The sequence below is a fragment of the Arvicanthis niloticus genome, chromosome 7 (genome assembly GCF_011762505.2).
Source record: "Arvicanthis niloticus isolate mArvNil1 chromosome 7, mArvNil1.pat.X, whole genome shotgun sequence".
Lineage (NCBI taxonomy): Eukaryota > Metazoa > Chordata > Mammalia > Rodentia > Muridae > Arvicanthis > Arvicanthis niloticus.
Window position 1 is genome coordinate 35,538,167 of NC_047664.1, and position 17,990 is coordinate 35,556,156.

A 17,990-nucleotide genomic window follows, 5' to 3' on the forward strand; every position below is an offset into this window, starting at 1 on the left:
ACAGTAGTGCTGAGACCTCATGAGAGTTATGACCCAGATTTTAACATTCTACAAAGGGAAGCCTCAGGTAAAAGGCAGAAGAGAGACCTCGCACTTACGGAGGATGTTAGTGCATCTGCAGGATCCCTAACTGCCAAGGGACTGGGCATGCACTCCTGACATCTCAACTTGGTGGGGAACTCCATCTTGAGCAATACCTTCACAAGATAGATTTATTTCCTAGAGCTGCCATAATGCACTATCACAAATTATAGTGCTTAAATCAATAGGAACTTACCCTCTCATAAAGAATAGAAGCCCCACATCAAGATGTCAGCGGGCTATACTCCCTCCCAGGGCTCCAGGAACTGTGAGTAAAATACAAGAGAAGCAATTTAAGGCAGGAAAGATATCTCTGACCAAGGGTTCAGGGCATTATCATAAGGAAGGAGTGATGGAGTGGCTTTCATTTGTGGTAGGACCACAAGGTGTGTCAGCTGAACAGCAGTGCCTGAGCCAGCTACCGAACCATATACAAACTATGTACACCTCATAGTACAAATACACTTAGTCCAACTTAGAAGTTGTACTGGCTGGTTTTGTATGTCAACTTGACACAAGGCAGAGTCATCAGAGAGGAAGGCACCTCAGTTGAGTAAATGCCTTCATGAGGTCCAGCTGTGAGGCATTTTCTCCATTAGTGATCAGTGTGAAGGGCCCAGCCCATTGTGGGTGGCAACATCTCTGGTCTAGTGATCCTGGGTTCTATAAGAAAACAGGCTGAGCAAGCCATGGAGCAAGGCAGTCAGCAGCTCCTTCCATGGCCTCTGCATCAGCTCCTGCCTGACAGTTTCTGCCCTGCTTAAGTTCCTGCCCTGGTTTCCTTCCATAATAAACAGCAATATGGAAGTGTGAACCAAATAAATCCTTTTCTCCCCAGTTTGGTTCTTGGTCATGGTGTTTCATCACAGCAAAGGAAGCCCTACCTGAGACAGAAGTACCCATAGTGCTTGTATTAAACCCATGACTATTGTTTTATCTAAGTTTTGTGTATGGGTGCTTTAGCTGCGTGTTTATCCATGCACCACATGCATGCCTGGGGTTCTCAGAAGGTAGAACCCCTGGAGCTTGAATTACAGATAGAAGTTATGTGAGTGCTGGGAATTGAACTCACATCCTCTAGAAGAACAGCCAGTGCTCTTAAAGTCTCTTCTGAAGTGCAGGCAAACTTTGAACCGCAACCCTTATAACACCAAAGGGAGTTACACACTCCCCGTGTTCTGTGGCAGCAGTCAGTATTCTCTTTTCCAAAGCAGGAGCAGGAGAGCAGTAAGGGAAGACTGGATAAAGCCAGTTTAAAGCCAGTCAGGTGCCTGTTGAATCCATTCAGAAACCGTTCATGACACTGACTCTGAGGGCATGGGCAGCCCCGCCTGCAGGCCCTGCTGCCTGTAACACAGATCCTTCCTCCTGCCCTGGCTTCTCTCTTCACCTGCAGCTTTTCTCAGCAGACACCCATGATCCTGGCATGTCCCACAGTCTCCACTGACACTGACACTTCACTATCCAGCTTCACACATAGGCTTCCCTCAGGGAACCTGGACACAGCTGCTTACTGATGGCCTCCTGGGCCTTCCTTAAGAAGGTTGGTGTAGGATGAGGCGGTGGCTTAGTGGGCAGAGGGACAACTGCTTGTCATCACAGCACTAGGGAGACAGAGACAGGTGAATCCCTGGGATTCATTGACTAGCCAGTGTAGCCTACTGACAGGCAAGCTCCTATCTCAAGAAACAAGGTTGCCACGTCCTGAAGAACAATACCTAAGTGTCTTCTGATCCTCTGACTCCCTTACACAACACACATGAATGTCAGTCAGACCACCATGACTCTGTAGATCTTGCATTTGGTGAACCAGCAAAGCCATATGTACCCTACTGCAATGACGAGCTCTGCCTGACAGCCTGTGGTGTCTGTCTCCAGGCCTGCCTGTGAGTGCCGAGGCTCATAAGCTCAGGAACACTTCTCTAGGCAGCCCTTGTCCAGCAGGGCAGCTCGGCCGCACCTCCTCTCCTGCAAAATCTCATTCTCTGTGAGTGTTCAGCCTTACACCCCAGAGACTTCTATGGCACTTCCTTCCTGAAATGCCATTAAAGAACTTTTTTGTCCCAGTCCAAAGTGGTCCTTCTCTGTGACGTCTTCTTTCCGTTTGCTTTGTCTGTGACTTTAAACTCATTTCTGGCCAATTGTTTGCTTTTTATTTTCTCTGAAGTCTCTTGGTCGACCTGGTTTGGCACCAGTTGTAACCGTATCACAAGCACAGTGCTACACTGTCTTAAAACTTCTGCCAATAGCTTTTCCATTACTTTTTAAATTTAGCCTTACTCAGATTTTCAGAACAGCAGGACGTAGACAAACTTTTTGCCAGAATGCACCAAGGACTGTCGTTCAGTTCACCAGAGCCCTTGTTCTGACCCAAAGTTTCCCAAGTGCCAATGTCCTTGTTTCTGCTGAGGTTCTGGCTTCCATATCCCACCAGAACTATGCAGAATTAACATTACTCTGAGACCTCTCCAGCCTCCAGCCTCCTCCTGTAAACCCGTTCCTGAGCCCTAAGTGTAGCATGGCTAGTCAGCCTCAGCAGTGATTACTCACACCAGTGACCAACACACAGCAGTGACCATACACACAGCAGTGACACACACACAACAGTGACCACACACACACCAATGACACATACAAAGCAGTGACCTCATACACAGCAGTGACCACACACACACAGCAGTGACCACACACACACAGCAGTGACCACACACACACCAGTAACCTCATACACACCAGTGACCCACACACACACCAGTGACCAACACACACACACCAGTGTCCACACACACACAGTAGTGACCACACACACACAACAGTGAACACACACACAGCAGTGAACACACACACAGCAGTGAACACACACACCAGTGACCAACACACACACAGCAGTGAACACACACACCAGTGACCCACACACACAACAGTGACCCACAGACACACACTAGTGACCACACATAGCAGTGACATACACACACAGCAGTGAACACACACACCAGTGACCCACACACACAACAGTGACCCACAGACACACACTAGTGACCAACACACACATCAGTGGCCATACACACATACCAGTGACCACACACACCCTAGTAACTCCACACACACACAGCAGTGACTCCACACATACACATCAGTGACCCCCACACACACACACAGCAGTGACTCCACACATACATATCAGTGACCACACACACACCAGTGACCCCCACTTCCCTAGTACAAATTTTCTGTTACTTTTGCATCGTTTTAGCCAAATATGCGGCAAAAATAGCTTCCAGGAGGAACTGTTTATGGTTCTGGTTCATGGCTTTAGGAGGCCCTGTCTGTCATGACAAGGAAGGATGGCAGAGACTGTTCACGTGGTGATAGATCAGGTGATAGAGGGACTGTAGCCATATATAACTGGTGTAATATGTGACCTTCAACTGCCCACCCCTAGTGAACTAGCTAGGCCTGTCTCCTAAATGCTCCTCAGCCTTCCCAAATTGCACTGCCAGCTAGGGACAAGGGATAAAAGCATCGTCTCTAGGGAGCACTGCAGACTCAGACTCACTAATCACCTCTGACATCAATGGCCTGTAGCTGTTTCACACCCTCCCTCCATTTTTTCCAAACATCACCATCTTCCCCCTTTGTGGATCCATTTTTCTGTGAGCCTCGTTGTGAAGGCACAGACCACTGGGCTTAACCTTCTCTAATGCATTAGAACATCATCCTAACTTGATTATGTGTATAAAGACCCCTGGTAGTAGGATCTGAATCTGTCCTTTTGGGGGACACAGTTCAGTTATCATAAAGCATAACTGTGCAGCTCAGCCAGGTTTGTTTTAACCAATCCTTTACAGGTTCTAACCTGCACATTATCTACACAGTGTGTTTATCTTAAAGCTTGCCTCACCTGCATGGTAGGATTCTGTCTCAGAGAGAAAGAGAGAGAGAGAGAGAGAGAGAGAGAGAGAGAGAGAGAGAGAGAGAGAGAGAGAGAGAGAGAACCCTAGAGATAAAGTCGGTTACCTCAGTAAGTACCAGAGCCAAGACTCAAACCCAAGTTTACCAGTTTTAAATCCTTTTAGCAACTGAGATCCCTTTTATTAACGATAATAAGTGATAAAGCTTTCTGCTTTAAAGTCTGTGGTCAGTGATGCCCAGAGTGCCTGCTTATTCCTCATGGTCCACAGAGCTGTGCTCTCCGCCTGTGTGGATTCCTGGGCCAAGCAAGATGGCATTCCATCTTCAAAGGCCAGCTCTCTCACTCACCTCACTGCTCCTCAGAGAGAAGTAGATGTAATACCAGAGAAACAAATCCTAAAGCCTCCTCTATCAGAGGGAGGCGCTTTAGGTAACTCAGTCACATGCTTCTTCTCCTAGGACAAGGCAAACACTCCCAGGAGATTAGCTACAGACAGCTCCCGATTTGGGAGGTCGGAGAGATCCCTGAGTGACTGGAGGGGTGGGTAGGTACTGAGCATCCTTTTTTCATTTTTTGTTTGTCAAGACAAGGTTTCTCTGTGTAGCCCTGGCTGTCCTAGTACTCACTCTGTAGACCAGGGTGGTCTGAACTCAGAGACCTGCCTGCCTCTGCCTCCTGAGTGCTGAAATCAAAGGCGTGCGCCACCATATCTGGCTTCCTTTTGGTTTACCTTTGGCTTGAGTTTCCTGAGAGTCTTAGATCTGTGGCGCCCTTTTCTAATTGGCTTTGGAAGGTTCTCATCAAATGACTCTTCTGCCCGTCTCCTTTCTCGTCCTTTATGAGGCTGCAGCCACATGCACATTCGTCATGCACTCGATGCCCTCTGTGGCTGTTAGGTGCTCTTTTTGTTTGTTGGGTTCGTCCTCTGTTTCATTTTGGATAATATGTTTTATTGATGTGTTTTCAAGTTTATTGATTCTTTCTCCAATGAACTTAGTCTGCAGATAAATCAAACGGATACTTCATCCCTGATAGTATGTAATTTTTTTATTTTACATTTTTTATTATGTCTATATTTAGGGGTGTGTGTGCAGCCTTCCCTCGTGCCCCACACACATGCACATGAGCACAGTGCTAGTGGAAGCCAGAAGAAGGCTTCAGGCCCAGTAGATCTAGACTCAACAGGCAGTTGTGAGCCATCTGACATGGGTGCTGGGAACTGAACTTGGATACTCTGCATGAGCAGGGTGCGGTCTTAGCTGCTGAGCCATCTCTCCAGGCCCAACATTTGACTCCTTTGAGTTTTTGATACAAGGCTGACCTCAAACTTTGTGTACCCAAGGCTGGTGTTAAATTTCTAATTCTCCCGCCTCTAACTTTTTGTTAGAATTACAGACATGTAGCACCATATCTAGCTCACTGGTTCTTTTGCACATCTTTCCTGAGATTCCCAGTCTGTCTCAGTGTGTGGTCTTCTTACTGTAAACTGTACTGTATTCATTATGCAGCCTCCACATCTGATAGTCCCAACCTCTGGGTCACTCTCCAGTCTTGTTCTGTGGGTTGCTTTATTCCTTGGCAGTGAATCTTTCCCCACTTTTTCTTGCCTTTATGTGTGTGCTGTGGTAGTCTGTTTAATGCTGCACACTGGGTAGAATGGTAGACACTAACGTAAACAGCATTTACACTTTGGAGGCCTGCTGAGTGTGAGCAGAGGGCTGGGGTCCGTCTGTAGCCAACCTCGGTTTGGACTGTTTTTCTGTCATTCCCTTTGGTGCCTTTAGACTCTCTGATCCCTGAAGCTGTGCTTAGTGTAGAACAGAGGGCACCAATGTGGTTTTTAGTGTCCTGTTCCATACTGAGCTTTGTTCAGGTCCCTTTGTGTCCTGCCCTTGTGGGAGATAGCCACAGTCTGCTATTTGGTGCTGTTGGTGGGAAGGCATGGGGGTCACTGGTTCCCCTACCTACCTACAGCTTAGAATATGCCACTATCCACAGGAACAAGGGTTTTCAGTGGTTCTCCCTTTTCCCCTGGCAGCCATATACTTTTGTCTTTGATGGAACTTGGGAAAGAGACTCCTGTTCTCTCCCAAGGAGGCCTTAAGGCAGCCAGGAGCCGACATCTTCTGCTTTAGCTCTTCTCTCAGAGCGGTTGGACTTTCCCTGGTTACTGAGGAGGTAGTCTCCTACTCCCTCACAGACACAAACACAGATGTGAAACCACATCTGCCTCTCTCCAGCGGCTCTGGAAGAAATGGGTGAACAGCCCTCCCCCAGCAACCTTCCTTTGAGATGGGAACTTGGCTGGCTGTGGGACACTGGTCACTCCTGCCAGCACGCGGAGGCCTGTGCGGAAGAGCTCGAAAATGAATGCAAAGGCTACTGTATCTCAGGCTCCGTGTATCCTCCGTTGAGAAACCAGGCTGACGGGTCCCCAGGAACTTGTTCACATGCAGCCGCCTCGCAGGCTCAGTGGTGGTCACCTCTTCCCTCTGGACTCTGGCACAGATGAGCACATTTCTGTGATGAACCTATTCCTACTGGTTACTGCTAACTTTCCTTGGTTGTCTTGAGACCTCAGCTTCTGATTTTGAGCTCACTTGTTGCTAGAAAGAAAAAGCAGCTTCCCGGGGACTCACAAGGTAGTCAAAGGCTCTACCACTGAGCTCTTGCCAGTCTGTGGATTTTTGAGACACAGTCTTGAACTGACATCCTCGGACTTCAGCCTCCGTAGTGTTGGGACTACATACCTGCACCTGCACCACCAGGGCCAGCAAAGCAGCATGGTTGTATTGTTTTTCTGTAAACTAGAGAAGAACTTTCCTAAAGCCTCCTGGAGCTGTGGCTCGGTGGAAGAGTGCTTACCTGGCATGCTCATGGCCTCCAGTTTCATCTGAGCACTGAAAATAACAACTCTCTTCAGTCCTGTTCCTACACTCCCTCCTGAAGGCTTTCATTTCCAAGATCTTAATTACATTAGTATCCCCTTTCTAAAAGCCTGCCATTCAAACCCATGAGTCCCGGGAAAGCATGGCTGATGCACGGAGGATGATCCAGAGCGCCATGAGTCTGCCGTTACCCCTTCTTCCCCTTGGGTGCTTTTGGAGATCCAACCCATGGTCACATGTGCTAGGAGAGCATCCCCTACAGAGCAGGTCTTCCAGTCCAGAGCTCCTTGTGAACTTCTCATGCGAGCACTGCACCTCTAAGGTACTGGAGACCCTGAGGAGACTCGGGGCCTTTCCTTTATGACATCACCTCTTCAAAAGCTTCTCCTCGGCCGAGAGGTCCCAGGGTTTTCACGCACTTTATCTCAGATGTCCTCTCAGTGTCATGGGATACAGCAGCAGGTGGTGGCCCTAAACTGGAAAACAAGTGAGAGGCCTGGGAATGAGGTGCAGCCCCTAGGATCACATGGCCCCGCTGCTCCTGAATGCAGACAGTCTGACTCCAGCCAGACCCCAGCCTGGGCTGCACTACTCCTCCAAGCACCAGTCTAAAGTCTCCTGGGGAAACCAAATAGTCTGCACAGTCATTCGTTCAGGGTTTAAGTGATTCATTCTGTGATTTGATCCTAAAACCCTGGATGGCCTGGTTTGTAGCTGGAAACAATGTCCCTAGTAGGATCACATTTCCTAAGAGTTTGTTTGTGTCCCCATTAGAGAGGAACCCAAGGCTGAGACTCAGGCCCACTGTCTTCTCTTCTGCAGCTCTCGTGGGCGCCTGCGGTGGGAACTACTCAGCCATGGCAGCCGTGGTCTACTCCCCTGACTTTCCTGACACCTACGCCACTGGGCGGGTCTGCTACTGGACCATCCGGGTTCCGGGAGCCTCTCGCATCCATTTCAACTTCACCCTGTTTGACATCAGGGACTCTGCAGACATGGTGGAGCTGCTGGATGGCTACACCCACCGGGTCCTGGCCCGCTTCAGTGGACGGAACCGCCCACCTTTGTCCTTCAATGTCTCCCTGGACTTTGTCATTTTGTATTTCTTCTCTGATCGAATCAACCAGGCCCAGGGATTTGCTGTCTTGTACCAAGGTAAGATATCCTTGTCTCTGGGGGCACAGGTGACTCTTCCTTCTCTTTCTTCTCTGCCAGCGTTTTCAAGCCTAAAGTGGATCTTTGGGGGGAGACTTGGTCCTCCTGCCTCAGCTACAGATGATTTCAACATTAATTCATCCCCCAGTAACCATCACACAACACCCCACCTTCCACTGCACGACACTCCACCTTTCAGTGAACAACTTCTTACCTTCCAATGAACAATATCCACCTTCCAGTGAACAACACAACACCCACCTTCCAGTGCACAACACAACACCCCATCTTTCAATGAACAACACCCCACCTTCCAGTGCACAATTTGTTTATATTTTAATTTCATTATTATATTAATTTTGTTTATTTATTTTAGATTTAATTTATGACTGTGAGTGTATACCATATGCCACATATGTGGGATGCTTCAGGGGCTAGAAGAGGGCATCAAATTACTGGAAGCTACAGGCATAGACACGCAGTTGTGAACTGCCTAACATGGAATGGTTGCTGGGAACTAAACTCAGGTCTGCTGAAAGAGCAGGCCACTGGGCCTTCTCAGGCTCATGTTAGTAGTTTTAGTGGCAGTTGTGTAGACAAAATAGATGGATAGATAAAAAAGGAGATGAGGGGTGGAATTGGAAGGCTCCCAAGTGGTCATTTTGTCCATCCTCCTGCTCCCAAGCAGCAGACAGTCTTACAGACTAATCTACTATCATTCCTCAGAAACATACACTCTGCCCTGACAGGAGCCTTTGCTAGCCTCTAAGAAGAGGCACAGGTATCGGACTTCACAACTTAAAAAATTTGGTTAGTGGGCTACAGGAAGTGGGACAGACTGGAGCAGGTGTGGTCAGGTTTGCCAAAACAAGGATGTCCTGCAGGCATGAAGCCTGGGAAACAAGAAAGTGGACTCAGTATCTGAAGAGACCAGTCTCAACACAAGGCTCAGCAGTCTCTCCTTGAATCACATCAGGCCTCCTCAACCAGGAGGAATGCCACACATCTGTAGGACCAGCTCAAGGATAATAGAAGCAGAAGATTAACAATTCAGGGTCATCCTCAGCTACATAGCTGGAGGCCAGCCTGGGCTATATGAGACCCTGTCTCAAAAAGAGGGAAGTACTGAGTTCGGTGGTTAGGTGCTTGCTGAGCAGGCGCCCTGGAATGCATATACATTCTGAGTGGGTGTGGTGGCCTCTACCTGATTCCAGCCTTGGAAGGTGGAGATGGGATTCCTAGAACTCGCCATACTGAGGAGTTGTGCATTTTTAGACTCTGCCTCACTAAGTAACAAGGAGGGGAGTTCAAGATGAGTCCCAGCATTAACCTCTCACACACAAAGAAAGAAAAATAGAAAAGGCCTCATCCCACTCACAGGACCCCTCCTTCCTGCTGTCCTCCTCAGTTTTGTGTGGTTAATTCTTTTGCCGTCCTAGCCACCAAGGAAGAACTGCCACAGGAGAGGCCTACTATCAACCAAACCCTGGCAGAGGTGATCACCGAGCAAGCCAACCTCAGTGTCAGCGCTGCCCACTCTTCCAAAGTCCTCTATGTCATCACCTCCAGCCCCAGCCACCCACCACAGACCGTCCCAGGTAGCCATTCCTGGGCACCGTCAGTTGGGGCCAGCAGCCACAGAGTGGAAGGTAGTTCTTTCAACACTTACAGAAACCAAGGTGCTTGTGGGTGCTTCCCCTTCAGACACAGGTTGGGATATTGGCCCTGCAACCTCTAGTCTGCATGGCCTTTGAGAGAAATGTTCTCCTTAGCTTAGCTCCCCTCCAGAGATGGCTTCTGTGTACCTTTGGTAATTGTGATTAGCAGCTAAGATGGTCTCTTCATAATTAAAAAACATCTTTTGAGAGCATCTTTCTAGAGCCCTGAGGTAAAGCTCCTCAAATCCATTGACTCAGAAGTTGTATACAGGGCTGGAGGTCAGCTCAGTGATAAAATATGCACCAATGGGAGGGGAAAGTGAACCCAAAGATACAGAATTCCTTCCAAGGTGCCATATACTGTACTAAACAATGGGCCATACACTAAGCCAGACAAATCCCTGCCCTTCTCTTGTCCAGACACACAAGCCCGGTCTCCAAGTGTGGGCAGCACACGGCCAGGCACTGCTCCTCTTCTGCAGAGTGCAGTGCACGCAGATTTGAGGACAATACTGTGCGTGTTTCCTGTGGGTTACCAGTGGGGGATGGGAAGCACTGCCAGGGGTGCTGAGAGCTTTGAAGAGAAGCCATGCAGGAGAGAGACCACCGGCCATGGTCTGCTCTGGCAAAGCTAGTGTGGTCCCTTGGTTTTCTGCTGAGGACGTGTCCCTGAGTGAGCTGGTACACTGAGGACTGCCATCTGTAATTTGGTCTGGAAGTCTTCACAGTGCTCCCTCGCCTCTAGCCCTCACCACAGAAGGCTGGGGGGAGAGGCCTCTCCTGCCTCGCATCACCTACTTGGCTGTGGATTCCAGTAGGATTTCACAGGTCTTGCTTCCATTGCTCAGATGAGAAAACTGGGACTCTAAGACTCCTAAGTCACTCACTGCTGAGTTCCAGTGGCAGACAGATTTACCGAACCCCTTTGAACCCTAACTCTAGTGTCCAGGTTTCACCAGTGGGAGTTTCAGAACAAACAAGGCAAGGTCATGAGAAAGCTCAGTGCTCGGCCCAGCTCTGAGTTGCTCCTGATGCCAGGTTTGCTGGCTGCTCCCACCTGCAGGACCCCCATAGCCAGTTCTGCCCCCTGAGCCGCCAGTCTTCTTTGGAAAGTGAAGACAAGTCTGGTGAACTCTGCTTTGCACTTGCAGGATGGACCGTTTACGGCCTGGCGACCCTCCTCATCCTTACAGTCACAGCCATTGTGGCAAAGATTCTTCTGCACGTCACATTTAAGTAAGTACCAGTGCAGGCGGAGCTCAGTGTCTTTCTTCTGTTGTTTCTTCATCTGTCTGGGGACAGTTTAACATCAGAACAGGATTCCAGAGGCTGAGTCCTTGGCAGCACAAGACAGAGAACACTGCTTCTCCTCCCAAGAGAGATAGGTGACAGGACCAATCACACTGAGGTTGAAGGATGCTGTGTCCAGTAGACTCAGTTTCAGCAAGGGTTGAGACCATCCTGGCATAGGAAACAGCAATTACCTGTTTGGGGGCTTGTCTGATCCCCCAAACAGGTGTATTGAGAGGTATATTTAAGAGTCTAGCTTCCTAGGATAATACCATGCATTTTCCTTCCTTCCTTCCTTCCTTCCTTCCTTCCTTCCTTCCTTCCTTCCTTCCTTTTTGTTGTTGTTGTTATTATTGTTGTTTTGTTTTGTTTTGTTTTCGAGAGAGGGTTTCTCTGTGTGTAGCCTTGACTGTCCTGCAACTCACTCTGTAGACCAGGCTGGTCCAGAACTCTTAGAGATCCAGGCATCTGCCTCCTGAGTGCTGGGATTAAAGGCATGTGCCACGACCACCTGGCCCATGCATTTTTCTTAATGCCTCTAGAAACCAAGGAAATCTTAAAAAGATAATTTCAACATTTCAATTAGTGCTTGGGAATTTCATCAATTTTTTTTCACAGTTCCTTACGTGTACATAGTGTATTCTGGTCACAGTCACCCCATGCATCTCTTCTCCCCTCCTGTTCCTGTCACCCCCACCAGGCCGCCATCCCACTCCCATGTCTTTCTGTCTTGTTTTTGTTTTTACTTTGTGGCCCACTGCACTTAGCCAGGGCTGCCCACATGGGCATGGGTGTGAAGCTGTTCACTGGAGCGCAGGCTCACCACTGGCTGCACCCCTGAAGACAATGGTTTCCTCCACTCCCACAGCCCTTGACTGCCATTAGCTCCCCTGGGTGAGGCTGTGGCCCACGAGCCCCTCCTCCACCTGTGACTAAATGTTTGGAATCATTCAGTCTTATACAGATCCTATGTGGGCAGCCACAGCTGCCAGGAATTCCTGAGTGCCAATGCCATGTCGTACTCACAGGCCAGCATTTCCCTTCGCCTGGCCCTCGTGTCCTGTGCCCTGTGTGTGTCAGAGGGGTGAGAGCTGTGTCCATTTTAAGGCTGAGCTTGTAGCAGTCACATCTTCTCAGCACTCAACCAACCATGAGCTCTGCAGTAATGGCTGTCTGCTGTGGAGACCTTGGGCAGGGCAGCACTGACACCCTGTGCCCTTGCTTCACTCAGTACTGCCTGATGCCCAGGACCCCATGGGCTTGCACATGCACAGGCCTTATTTCACTCCTGGGCCATAAGTGCCTGTGCCCCCCTGTCGGTGTCTAAGGCTGTTGGCCTGTATATGCCCAAACTCTGTCATATCCCCAGTGTGCCAGTAAGTACACGTTATTTCTGACCATGTATTTAAGCCGTGCTCAGTGGCATACACCTGAAATCCTAGCTACTTAGAGAGCTGAAGCAGGGCTATGACTGAGACCAGTATGGGCGAGTTATCAAGTCCCTGTTTCTGCTGGGTACCGTAGCTCCTGCCTAGGCTCTCCCTCCACAGTAGGCAGACAGGAGTGTTGCTACAGTCTTTACACTGCCTGTTCCCTGGAGTGTGAGTAACTTATCACCAGCTACACCCCTGAAAACAATGGTTCCCTCCACTCCCCTGGGGGAGGCTGTGGATCATGAACCCCCTTCCCCACCTGTGACTGAATGTTTGGAATAATTTGGTTCACTGGTTTGAAACCAGCCTTTTCTACTTAATAAATCCCAGGCCAGCCTGGGCTACAAAGTGACACAAAACAAAAACACAAAAACTAAAACGTATCTCAAAGACAAAAAGAAAACTTACAAAGGCTTTTACCCTTCAGTTCTAACAAAATTGAAGAAAGAAATAGCTTTCTGTGTGCACTGCCTTCCAAGCAAAGGCAGTCTCTTGACAGTGCTGTCTGTATGCCTGGAGAGCTCTTGCTCTCTCTAGACTCCACTTACAGACAGACCTCCCTGAGCGTGGGGCTCTGGTCAGGCCTCGTCCCATTGCCTCTTCCGAGAACATTTATCCATGAAAGCCGTCTGTGGCCACTCTACTGCCTTCCCCAGCAACACTCTGAACCTTCTCAGTAGAAATATATCCTCATTGTTGTTGGCTGAGCTCACCTTTCAGACAGACAGACAGACAGACAGGCATGCAGAGAGTGAAATGTGGGGGAGTGTCAGTTTCAGAACACCACATGGATGCCAAGGCCTAAATCCATCTGTAAAATGGTGTAGGACTGGCCGTGACACGCCATCCCGTGGGGTGTGCACTCTAGAGCAGGTCTGCAGCTCTCACAGTACCCAGCACTGTGCTGTTGTGAATGCTGGAAAGGAGAAGTGTCTACGTGTGTCAGCACAGACGGAGCTGCTTTTCGAGGCTTTTCACCTGTGGTTGCTGACCTCACTGATGTAGAACCTGCACCTTCAGAGGACCAATATGTATTTTACATATTCACATCCGAGGAAGTCCCTCAGGGCCCAGTGCCTCACAGCAGACTGAAGCAGGGCTGAGGCCCTAAAGCACACACTTGACTCCTCTCAACACTGGAACCCCTCTGCAGCCTTCCTGTTCCTGTCAGGAGGGAAGAGAAGGATGGGCTAGGAGCAGGGCTGATGCAGGGCTTGCTGCTTCAGACAGAACTTTCCCCTTGCCCTGTTAGGTAGGTGGGCTGCTAGGTAATGGCATTGGTAGAGAGCATTCTTTTACCCTGCCCTGCTGGCCTCCGTGCCCACAGGCCACACCTCCACACTCCACATATTTCATCCTTGTTTGTTTGTTTGTTTGTTTGTTGAAACAGAGTCTTTCTACATAGCCCTGGCTGTCCTGGACCTCACTATGAAGACCAGGCTGGCCCCAAATTCAAGAGATCTGCCTGCCTGTCCTCCTGAGCTCTAGGAGAACACATGTGCATAACCACACCCAGCCTTCATCCTTAACTCTCTAAGGCCGTCAGCGCCCTTCCCAAGGCCTAGCCCCACAGGCAGTGTCACAGGTACAGGAGCCTCAGGAGGAGGCTGTTTGAGTGCTTTCTTCAGATCTACTGGAAAATCTGTTTTTGTTTGACAGATCTCATCGCGTTCCTGCTTCAGGAGACCTTAGGGACTGTCGTCAGTCTGGGACTTCCGGGGAGATCTGGACCATTTTCTATGAACCTTCCACTACAATCTCCATCTTTAAGAAGAAGCTCAAGGGTCAGAGTCAACAAGATGACCGTAATCCCCTCGTGAGTGACTGACGCCCAGCCACACCTGGATGGAAAGCTCCGCTCCGAGCTCGAGCTTGCTGGGGCCCCTCCCCTGAGTTTTCCTCTGAGAACTTCCCTGCCTCTCCATTCACTTCCATCTCTTTGGGGGCACCCTGTTGCAGAGGCAGCACAGCCTGGAGTCCTCTATCACCTATACTAGCCTGGCTGCCCTGCAACTCTGTCTCCACTGAGGATGTTAAGACCGGGCTGGGCTGACAGGACACAGCTGGGCCTGATTCTAGAAGACCCTTGGGTGGTGGGTAGGTGTAGTGTACAATGAGTTTTCTTGCTTCTTCTCTATTTGGTCCACATACAGCTCAGTTTCCCCTGGTCTTTACAGTTTGGAACAGAGCCAGATGGAAAGAATTCTCAGGTTTTCTTAAAGGTTGGCCTGTTTCCCCACCAAGTGTGTCCTCAGGGGCATTAGCACCCCAGAGGCCCAGTCTAGCCTTGGAGCTTTCTCTGGTGCTGACTATGATGTGTCATCTTGTCTGAGGGGACTGAGAACAGGGCCACAGCAGATGTTTTCTTTCTAAAGGGTTCTTTTCAATACCCGCTGACCTGTGGGGCAAGCCTGAGAATTGGTCCATCTGTCTGTCCATGGAACAGACACAGTGAACTTCTTGTATACTACACTGAAGTAGCCAGGCCCGCAAGTCGTTCCCAATCCTGTGGAATCTGAACTCAGCCAAATCCTACTTCAAAATCAGGAGTTTAAAGACAGGCTGTAGCATAGGGCTGGGGCTGTAGCTCAGTGGTAGAGAGCTTGCCTTGCATACGTCAGGCCCTAGGTTCTATCCCAGGACTGCCAAAAGGGGATGGAGAAAAAGCATGTGGGCAGCATCTGTGGTTCCTACATGAGGCGTCTATTATTTTAAAAGAAGATCAAAACTACCGAGAGCTTTGTCCTTTGTCCCTTATCATGGGCACAGAGTAGTTAGGAGTAAGGGCTCTTGTCTTACCCCATTGTCCCTTAGACAGGGAGGCAGACTACAGCAGTTGGCAGGAAAAGGCCAGGCTTGGGAACTGGAGATCCTCCCAGGAGTGGGAACTGGAGATCCTCCCAGGAGTGGGAACCGGAGATCCTCCCAGGCTTGGGAACTGGAGACCCTCCCAGGAGAGGCTAAAAGACTGGGAGTCCCCGCTGCAGCTCTGAGGGGAGCTTCCCTGACTGGGAAGGCCTTTAGTCTGGCGTGGCCTTTGTCAGCAGCAGCTGAGAGGAGCAGCCTGTGCCCTAAAAGTGGACCTTGGTCACTCTCCTGCCAGCCCTTGAGCCTCTACTCTCCTGGGTGCCCTCCTGGAACCTCATGCTCACCTCCCCTAAGTCTCTCAGCCACTGTCATTGAGGCCTTTCGTAGGGTTTGGGTATCTCATCTGCAGCTGCTGGCCCCCAGGACTGTATGGGACCATCTGGGAATCATCCTCAAGGAGAGGCAGCAGGAGAACAGACAAGGCAGTGACCAGAGCTAAAGGTAAAGAGGCAACCGGAGGAGGAACACTGTATCTCTACAGTGGGCTGGGGTGCTGGCCCAGCTCCTGTGGGAGGCCTGCAGGGGTACAGAGCTACTGGAGGTCATCTTCTCACTTTGATCTGGGAAAGGCTACAGGCTCCTGGGTGTGAAGACAGGCCCACCACATACAAAGAGCTCTGGAAATAGATGGACAAGGGCAGGTTCCACTCCAGGCTGTCCATAAAATTTGCAGGCTCTCCCCTGAGAGCAAGAGCACCACGTGCATAGTACACAGAGGATGTGGGTTCTTTCCCAGGGAAGGCTCACTGGCCAGGACATTTGTTCAGCTCAGATCGCTGGCCCCTGGCTTCCTCTCGGCCACCGCTCACCTGCCTCTTCATATCTCAGACACAGGAAGCCAAGCCCCAGTGTGGTGGCAGCTGCAGCTCAGCAGCCCTGTATTAGTGTCCCCAGGAAGGGCAATGGATGTGCCCACGCTCTTCTTGCTGCTGGCCTGGCACAGCCCAGCCCTGCAGGATCCACTTCCTCTCTTGGAGACTGGGGGGCACCCAAGGAAAACCAACCCACCTCCAACAACAGCAGGGGATAGTGGGAAGGGCTGTAAATCACCCAGGCCAAACTTCCAGAATGACAGTCACAGTCTGTTAGAACCTGTAGACAGCCAGTCACAGAGGGCCTTTGTGCTGGTAAACACCCGCCCAGAGCGCAGAGGTAAGCCTGAGGGAGAAGAGCAGCTCAGAAGACTGCTTGACCCTCAGATACGTAGCTGGAGGCATAGGTGCCCTGTGTTCTTCCCTTCCTGTCTCACTGCTTACAAAGCAGAGACCGAGTGGGAAATCTCAAAGCTTGTGTCCTTTTCCACATCAGCAAGGATGGGGCTGAGGCCACCTAAAGTAAGCAAGGAGACCAGACCTCTGGACTTCTCAAAATGTGGGCTCTGGCTTCTGACTCCTCAGCCAAACGCTCTCGAAGATCAAAGCTCTGGCGGGTACCACTGTCCTGGCCTCGGGGCCAGCCCATGGGATGTGCCTGGGCCAGGTGCCACCCCATGCCTCACTGTCATCCCGGCGGGACCCCACCTGATACTCCTCATCAGCCTGACACTGTCCAAGCTTGCCCAGCCTGTTGCCAAGGACAGTCCACACTTGACCTTCAGAGCACGTAGAAGTGATGGCCTCCCAGACTCTGTCAGCCTCTCTGCTGGGCCACACAGGTCTCCCAGGCCAGCTCCTCACTTCACAAGCTGCCATGGTTACCTGGCTCTGCGTCTGGAATCTCCTGCTTGGTGTTTGAGGTCTGCTTTGGGTACCACCCTGGGAACTGTTCACCTCCAATTGGTCTCCTTGTGTCTTTGTTTACTGCCTTCTTCTACCTCCAGGCCACTCTCAACCTAGCTACTCTGGCTGAGGGGGGGACCTGCCAGCTGCACCCTGACCTTGGTCTGCCAACAGAACCTGGAGGCCTCACACAGGCTCCTGTCTTGCCAAGCTGGAGCTGAGCACACTGGCCGAGGCTGAGTGGGGCAGGGCAGACAAGTGGGAGGGCAGTCTCTCACGTCAGAGGAAGTGTCCGAAGGTATATACAGAGGAATCCTTTCTAGCCAGCACAGGGAGCTGCCATCCCTCCACCTTCATGTCACCAAGACCTTCTCATTTCCAATCTCACCCTCCAACAGGGATAGGATTTTGGACGACAAGGCTTTATTTGTAAATATGCTCTTAATATGCAACTTTGAGAATAAAATAGAAACATCATGTATTTTAAAATATAAATGAAGTGTGACACTGTATACAATTTAATATATATTTTTAGGATTTTGTTATTTAAGAAAATGAAATGTGATGGTACTTAACTTTTACAAAAGAGAGAAAAATGTTATTTTTACTGTTTGAAGAAAATAAATATTCTCATTGTTGTAGAAACTGTGGTGGGGCCTAGGCTATCATTTTTCCAGGGTACCCCAAGAGTCGGGCCCCACAGGAAAGTACAGAGTGCTGGAACTCTTTGCCCTCCCAGGCACCAGGCCTGGCATTGGCCGCCTTTCTTCTGGTGTCTCTGGGTCTTGTCATAGCTTGGCCACAGCTGAGGCAGAGCTGACAAGCTCTGAACACCAGGACTCCAGCTCAGCTCTACATGCAGTATGGTCACCTCAGCCTAATCAGTGGGGTACCCAGGCTTTGCTTCCCACCCTGGAACAGCAGTCACCCCAGATGATGGAGACCTGATGGAGAAACAGTGCAACCATCCCAGGAAGAACTGAGCC

At 50.1% G+C, this 17,990-nt stretch overlaps 1 protein-coding gene across 2 annotated transcripts in view; it reads left to right on the forward strand.

Moving 5' to 3' along the window:
• Kremen1 (kringle containing transmembrane protein 1) overlaps positions 1 to 17,649 on the forward strand; it is a 68,597-nt gene extending 50,948 nt beyond the window's left edge. Inside the window, exons 6-9 of one of the 2 annotated variants that reach the window (XM_034508760.2) lie at positions 7,705 to 8,037; positions 9,477 to 9,686; positions 10,847 to 10,931; positions 14,078 to 17,649. In XM_034508760.2, the coding sequence (XP_034364651.1) occupies positions 7,705 to 8,037; positions 9,477 to 9,686; positions 10,847 to 10,931; positions 14,078 to 14,246 (797 nt within the window). In that variant the 3' untranslated portion in view covers positions 14,247 to 17,649. The remainder of the gene's footprint in view (positions 1 to 7,704; positions 8,038 to 9,476; positions 9,687 to 10,846; positions 10,932 to 14,077) is intronic. The other variant, XM_034508761.2, reaches the window with a different exon arrangement.
• The last annotated feature ends 341 nt before the right edge of the window (positions 17,650 to 17,990 follow it).